The sequence below is a fragment of the Carlito syrichta genome, unplaced genomic scaffold (genome assembly GCF_000164805.1).
Source record: "Carlito syrichta isolate Samal-C Ts95f unplaced genomic scaffold, Tarsius_syrichta-2.0.1 Scaffold111560, whole genome shotgun sequence".
NCBI lineage: Eukaryota > Metazoa > Chordata > Mammalia > Primates > Tarsiidae > Carlito > Carlito syrichta.
The window spans coordinates 93,550-100,994 of NW_007055656.1; the positions used below are offsets into that span (position 1 = coordinate 93,550).

General features: G+C 54.3%; 1 protein-coding gene across 1 annotated transcript in view; it reads left to right on the forward strand.

Moving 5' to 3' along the window:
• The first annotated feature begins 4 nt into the window (after positions 1-4).
• Positions 5-7,445, forward strand: part of ANKRD52 (ankyrin repeat domain 52) — a 23,124-nt gene continuing 15,683 nt past the window's right edge. Inside the window, exons 1-14 of the mRNA XM_021718298.1 lie at positions 5-99; positions 534-612; positions 821-891; positions 1,918-2,118; positions 3,106-3,193; positions 3,316-3,458; positions 4,023-4,235; positions 4,497-4,575; positions 4,867-4,981; positions 5,183-5,265; positions 5,370-5,487; positions 5,698-5,766; positions 5,946-6,086; positions 6,163-6,243. Of these exons, the coding sequence (XP_021573973.1) occupies positions 606-612; positions 821-891; positions 1,918-2,118; positions 3,106-3,193; positions 3,316-3,458; positions 4,023-4,235; positions 4,497-4,575; positions 4,867-4,981; positions 5,183-5,265; positions 5,370-5,487; positions 5,698-5,766; positions 5,946-6,086; positions 6,163-6,243 (1,409 nt within the window). The 5' untranslated portion in view covers positions 5-99; positions 534-605. The remainder of the gene's footprint in view (positions 100-533; positions 613-820; positions 892-1,917; positions 2,119-3,105; positions 3,194-3,315; positions 3,459-4,022; positions 4,236-4,496; positions 4,576-4,866; positions 4,982-5,182; positions 5,266-5,369; positions 5,488-5,697; positions 5,767-5,945; positions 6,087-6,162; positions 6,244-7,445) is intronic.

A 7,445-nucleotide genomic window follows, 5' to 3' on the forward strand; every position in this document is an offset into this window, starting at 1 on the left:
CGGTTCTCGCCGCAGCCGCCCCTGGTCCAGGCCATCTTTAGCCGAGATGTGGAGGAAGTGCGTTCCCTCCTCTCGCAGAAGGAGAACATCAATGTGCTGGTGAGTTGGGAGCAGGGAGGATGGCGAGCCCGCAATCCGGGCTCCGGGTTCTGGACCCCTCCCCGCCCGTGGGGCGGCTCCGTGGCTCCTCCGCTCGGAGAAGGCCGCAGCTCTTTCCACCCCGGAGTGGGAGCCTGCTCTGCGTTTGGGAATGGAGAGCGGGTCAGGAGTGGAGCACGGATCAGTTGGGCAGGGGATGCCCAGAATCGGTGTTCTCTTCTGAACCGCCGGGGTCTGGAGCGCCCCCACCCCTCCGGCTTCTCGCCCTGTGGCCCCGACTCCACCCTCCCTAGGTGCTTGCCTTGAACTCTCAGCGCTGGGATTTAGGACGCTGCGGGACCTGCGGGAAGAGATTGTGGGGAAGGGTCTGAAGCCGGGGGCCGGGGTCCTCGATAGTTCCCCACCACAGTCGCTCCTCCTTTCTGCCTTCCCAGGACCAAGAGAGGCGAACCCCATTGCATGCTGCTGCCTACGTAGGCGATGTCCCCATTCTCCAGTTGCTACTGATGTCAGGTGAAAGTGGGGAGCTGGAAGGTGTGGCACCTAGGGAGGGAAGGGAGGGGAAGAGTCTCTTTTCTGATATTTTCTGATACCCAAGGATCGTCTCTGGTGCTTGGTCCAGGCAAGGCGCCAGCTCCATCCAGAGTGCCTGGCCTGATTACTGGCTGCCTTTCCACCCCCTCCCCACCTTCCATCAAAACAGGAAATTATGTCTCCACAGGTGCTAATGTCAACGCTAAGGACACACTGTGGCTGACCCCTCTTCATCGTGCTGCTGCCTCCCGAAACGAGGTAAGGGGGCCTCCCATCTTCTTTCACCCTTCCAGAAAGGATGAGTTGACTGAAGGTGGAGGTTGAGGGTGGGAGAGCATGGATTCTCTGCCTCGCAAGCTGTTCTACCCCAGGTAGGGAGGAGACCAGATCTCGGCCCCTCCCTCCTACCCCTAGAACTGGCTGGTAAGGGGGCTGAGTGCTGCCAGCTGATGTGACGTCAGGGAGAGCTTAACACTGGGCTGGCAGACTGCGGGGGCCCTGCTGCCAGGCCTGAGTGACTCATCCCTCCCTGGGGGGCCACCTTGAGTCTGATCCCCCTCTGGGCACTGAGATTTCTTTCCTTGTGGGGGATGGGGGCAGCGATCTGTTGCACCCCTGTCCGGTGAGCAGCATGAAAGTTGACAGCACAGGGAGCAAACATATGTCATCATTTGGGTCCTTAATCCTACTCTCATCAGCCCTGGAGAGAGACCTCCGCCTCCTCAGTTCAACCATCACTCTCCGGCTCCAGCCACCAGGGGGAGGGACAGAGGCCAGTGGGAATGTGGGTAGTGGCTAGGAGGCACGCGTTAGCCTGGGTTTGAAGGGGACCTGGTATCCGTGTGCCTCCTGAAGAGATGGAAATGATGGCACCTACAGAAGGGCCGAGGAGGGTGTTCGGGATATTCATGTAGCAAGAGCATTTTCTTTTCCTAGAAGTAGCAGGGGGTGAGATGTGTGGCCCTACATGTGTGGGTTAGCCTGGAAATGGAGGTCTGTGTGGGTGGAGATCTTCAGGGTCTGGGCTGAGAAGTGATAGCAGGTGGCTTGAGAGAGCGGAAGGGCTTTTCCCTTCCTGTTTTCCTCAGCCAGGTGAGGAAGAGGGTAAGCCCTAAAAGATCCAGAAGATGGGAAGGAGGTATTGAGAGGCTGGGCATGCTGGAAACATGAGGAGACCCCGTGCTGGGGGTGGGGTCTGTGTGCCATGCTGACCTGTTCCTCCTTCCATGTCCTGTCGTTTCACTTCCTGCTCTCCCGCTGCCTTGTGTCCCCTGCTCCTCACAGAAGGTGCTGGGGCTGCTGCTGGCACATTCAGCAGATGTGAATGCCCGGGACAAGCTGTGGCAGACACCACTGCATGTGGCTGCTGCCAACAGGGCCACCAAGTGTGCTGAGGCTCTGGCACCCCTGTTGAGCAGCCTCAACGTGGCTGACAGGAGCGGGCGCAGTGCTCTGCACCATGCGGTGCACAGCGGGCATCTTGAGGTGAGGATGGCCCCTGCCCAGGCCCAGCCTAGCGCCTTCCCTTTCCTCCCATTCCCTCTCACCTTGCCCTGCTTCTGGCTCTCAGGCTTGAGGGAAAAGCAGCCCAGATGGTTGTGTCAACTCTTGGGCCCAAGCACCAAATGAATGGTCAGATTAGATTAAAATCCTGGCCTCTGATGTTGCATGGGAAATGTTTTCATTCATGCCTTTTTCTGAGGGGCGAGTCCATATCTTTCAACATATTTTCAAAGACTCATAAGAGTTTAAGAATCACCAAATCACTGGGCACAGGGTCTCATGCCTATAATCCCAGCACTTTGGGTGACCGAGCTGAGAGGATTACCTGAGCCCACAGGTTCGAGACCAGCCTGGGCAACTTGGCAAGACCTCATCTCTACATTAAATCAACAAATTAGCCAGGCATCGTGGTGCGTGCCTATAGTTCCAGCTACTTGGAAGGCTGAAGTGGAAGGATCACCTGAGCCCAGCAGGTCGAGGCTGCAGTGGCTGGGAGTGTGCCACTGCCCTCCAACCTGGGTGACAGTGAGACTCCAACTCAAAAACAAAAAGAACCACCAAATTAAAAGGTAGCCAGGCATGGTGGCACGTGCCTGTAGTTCCAGCTACTTGAAAGACAGGCAGAAAGATCACCTGAGCCCAGCAGCCAGCAGGTCAAGGCTGTGGTGGTCATGAGTGTGCCACTGCACTCCAGCCTGGGCGACAGAGTGAGACTCCTACTTAAAAAAAAAAACAAAACGAAAGAACCAATCACTGGCAGAGACTCCCTTGAGTTTCTCTCAGAGTTCCAAATCTATCTAGTATCTTCTTAGTGCTTGCTTCTGCCTTTCCACTAGTCCTGCAGATTGTTCTGCTCACGATCGAAGGCATTTGACTGCCTCATCCTTTCCAGGAGATGAGGCCTCTGCTCTTAGTAGGTTGAGGGCATGAACCTAGCTCCGAACAGGTGTCTTTCGTGTCCCGATACAGACGGTGAACCTGCTCCTCAACAAGGGAGCCAGCCTGAACGTCTGTGACAAAAAGGAGCGGCAGCCTCTGCACTGGGCAGCTTTCCTAGGTGAGCGGATACACGGGAAAATTGGGAATTGGACATTTCAGATTTCTAGGGCCAGATGTGGGGTTGCAGCCTTTGGAGAGAGGAGCACAGGGCCTTCTTAAAAGTGTCTGCCCTTTCCTCAGGGCATTTGGAAGTCCTGAAACTGCTGGTGGCACGGGGAGCAGACCTCGGCTGTAAGGACCGCAAGGGCTATGGGTTGCTTCATACAGCCGCCGCCAGCGGCCAGATTGAAGTGGTGAAGTACCTGCTTCGGATGGGGGCTGAGGTCTGTGGGCAGGGCTGGGAGGTCAGAATCTTCTATGGAGATGTGAGGGTACTGGGGCCTTAGGTGTGGTTTTAGGGACCTGGTCACATGTGGTGAGGAGAGTCTGAATAACTCCTACCTTGAGTAACAGTACTTGCCGGGTGTGGTGGCTCATGCCTGTAATCCTAGCACTTTGGGAGGCTGAGGCGAGAGGATTGCCTGAGGCCCAGTGCTTTGAGACCAGCCTAGGCAACTCGGCGAGACCTTGTCTCTACAATAAATAAAAAAAATTAGCTGGCATGGTGGTTCGCGCCTGTGGTTCCAGCTAATTTGAAGGCTGAGGTGGAAGGATCGCCTGAGCCCAGCAGGTCGAAGCTGTGGTGGCCGTGAACATGCCACTGTACTCCAGCCTGGGCAACAGAATGAGACTCCAACTCAGAAAAAAAAAAGGTGCTCTTCATCTCTTGGGTGAGGAACCCAAGGGGACTGAGAAGTTGTTGAATTTCTGGGGCTCTCTAGGCTCTATGTGGCAGCTTCTACTTTGTTAAACTGATATCTCCCTTACCCTCACCCCTGGAAATCCAGATCGATGAACCCAACGCTTTTGGAAACACAGCTTTGCACATCGCCTGCTACCTGGGCCAGGATGCTGTGGCTATTGAGCTGGTGAATGCAGGAGCCAATGTCAACCAGCCGAACGACAAGGGCTTCACGCCACTGCATGTGGCTGCAGTCTCCACCAACGGCGCTCTCTGCTTGGAGCTCTTAGTCAATAACGGAGCTGATGTCAACTACCAGGTGCCAGAAGGGATAAGGCTTAGACCAGTGCAGGGAGGAAGCTGGCTCTAAGGGTCCTGACCTTGTCTGGGTTGCTCTCCTGGGGAGTTGTCCGCTTGCCTCCTGGGGCCATCCAACCTTGCCAGGGACTCAGGAGGGTATGGACTGAGAAGACACCCATATGACGCCTCCATCCTCAGAGATGTGTCCTTTGGAAGGGGGAACAGAGCATTCTCTATGCCCTGCACTGAAAAAAAAAACAAACCCACCATGTTTCCACAGAGCAAAGAAGGGAAAAGTCCTCTGCACATGGCTGCAATCCATGGCCGTTTCACACGCTCCCAGATCCTCATCCAGAATGGTATGAACTCGGGAGATGTTGTTCCCTCATCTCCTCCCTCAAGGAACTCAGCCCTAGAGCCCCTTACCTCCTCCACCCTCCACCCTCTCCAAGAAAGGACAGGCCCTTGGAACTCTGACCAAGGAACCTGTGGAAATGGCCCAGACCAGTTTCCTAAGGCCAGAAAGGCGATACATGTAGAACGCTGGGCCCTGCCTCTGCCATGCATTAGGCATTCAAATGGTAGCTGACCAGCAAGAGGGGTCTTAGGCCTGAGGTCTGCCTGAATCTGTGTGTGCCTCCCCGTCTCAGGCAGCGAGATTGATTGTGCCGACAAATTCGGGAACACACCACTGCATGTGGCTGCTCGCTACGGACACGAGCTGCTCATCAGCACCCTCATGACCAATGGCGCGGATACTGCCCGGTGAGTCAGGGCCCGTGACCCTGCTCTGGGCCACCTCAGGTCTACACAGACTGCTCACATCAAATGTGAGGGGACAAAGAAACTTGCCAAAGGGAATCTTGGGGAGCCTCCTGCTCTGGCTCTTAGGATGGTCAAGGGCCAGAGAAAGAGGTCTGTAGCTGGTTCCTGACCCAAGGTCTGAGTGCCTCAACTTCTCCCCAGGCGCGGCATCCATGACATGTTCCCCCTGCACTTAGCTGTTCTCTTTGGATTCTCTGACTGTTGTCGTAAGCTTCTTTCCTCAGGTATGTGCAGGTTGGCTTGGGGTTGGACAGGTATACAGGAGGGCAGAGGCCTCTCCCTCTCTGCCTAATGCTCTTTAGTATGACCTGTAGCTGTTGCCCTCCAGGTCAGCTGTACAGCATCGTGTCTTCACTCAGCAATGAGCATGTGCTTTCTGCTGGGTTTGACATCAATACACCTGACAACCTTGGCCGCACCTGTCTTCATGCTGCTGCTTCTGGAGGGTGAGTTCTCTTTCCTCTCTCCCAGGCCTCGAGAAGAGAGCTGGGCAGAAGTCTGGGCCCTTTTTTCTCACCTGCTCAGATCTGTTCTCCTCTCACAATAAGAGCAGTCACAGCAGAGAGGGCTGTCTGGCTCCATGCTTCCTGAACCGCTCCCAGGGCCTATGGCTTCCCCTCGAAGCTCTAACTCTCCAACCCTCGTCTTCCTTTCAGGAATGTTGAATGTCTTAATTTGCTGTTGAGCAGTGGAGCGGACTTGAGGAGAAGAGACAAATTTGGAAGGTATATTAACATGCAGGGTGTGCATGGGGATGTCTCATTGGAGAATAAACTGGTGGAGGGAAGAAGGGGTTAGGTTAGAGACACAGTGAGGCGAATGTTGCACAGTGGGTCCTGGCTACACGTCCGATTGCACTCGGATCTGCCCTGACTCTTCTCCCCCGCCCCATCACTCCTCCCAGGACCCCACTGCACTATGCGGCTGCCAATGGCAGCTACCAGTGTGCGGTGACGCTGGTGACTGCTGGGGCAGGTGTCAACGAGGCCGACTGTAAAGGCTGCTCTCCCCTCCACTATGCTGCTGCCTCTGACACTTACAGGAGGTGAGATTCCTGGTTTGGCCCTCTTCAACCCCATCCTCCTCCCTGAGCCCTCCCCCTGACTTGGTCTCGTCTCCAGAACGGAGCCCCACACACCTTCCAGCCACGATGCCGAAGAGGATGAGCCACTGAAGGAGTCCCGCAGGAAGGAGGCCTTCTTGTGAGTAGCGGAGAGGACCCCGATGCACCTCCCCGGCAGCACTGACTCTGGTCTTGTCTTTCTCCCACCCTCTGCGTCCCTGCTGCCACCCTTCTGCGGTGCTGTGCTGCACTGTCAGTCAGCCAGTGGTGTGTTTTGAGCAGTCTGGGTTTGATTCAGAGTGGGCAAAGACAAAAGTATGAGATTGAAACTCAGGAATTTAAGGGAAAAAATAATACATATATGAGACATAGTTTCTTCCCTAAAGGAACAGATGGCCTTCTTGAGATGATCAGATAATCTAACTATACATCATTTGTTTACTCCACAAGCATTGAATATTTGCTTAGGAGGTTCCAAGTAGTATGCTAGGTACTAAAGATAAAAGAAGTATTACTTGTCTTTTGAAAACTAATAATCTGGGCCAGGCTCGGTGGCTCAGCCTGTAATCCCAGCATTTTGGGAGGCCAAGGTGAGTGGATTGCCTGAACCTGCAGGTTCAAGATCCACCAGGCAACTTGGTAAGACCTCATCTCTATAATAAATAAAAAATTAGCTGGGCATGGTAGCGCGTGTCTGTAGTTTTGGCTACTTGGAAGGCTGAGGTGGAAGGATTGCCGGAGCCCAGCAGTTAAGGCTGCGGTGGCCGGGTGCGTGCTACTGCACTCTAGTCTGGGCAAAAGAGTGAGGCTCCAACTCAAAAAAAAAAAAAAAGAAAAAGAAAACTAATAATCTGGCCAGGCGTGGTGGCTCACACCTATAATCCCAGCCCTTTGGGAGGCTGAGGTGAGAGGATTGCCTGCGCCCATGGGTTTGAGACCAGCCTGGGCAACTTGGCGAGACCTCATCTCTACGATAAATTAAAAAGATAGCTGTGCATGGTGGCGCATGCCTGTAGTTCCAGCTATTTGGAAGGCTGAGGCTAAAGGATCACCTGAGCCTTGCAGGTTGAGGCTGCAGTGTCCATGAGTGTGCCACTGCACTCTAGCCTGGGTGACAGAGTGAGGCTCTAACTAAAAAAAAAAACAAAAAAAACCAATAATCTATTAGGTTAGCTGAATGTGGTGGTGTGCACCTGTAGTTCCAGCTACTTGGAAGACTGAGGCGGAAGGATCGCCTGAGCCCAACAGGTCGAGACTGCAGTGACCGTGAGCATGCCACTGCACTCCAGCCTGGGCGACAGACTTTGACTCAAAAAAAAAAAAAAAAAAAATCTAAGGACA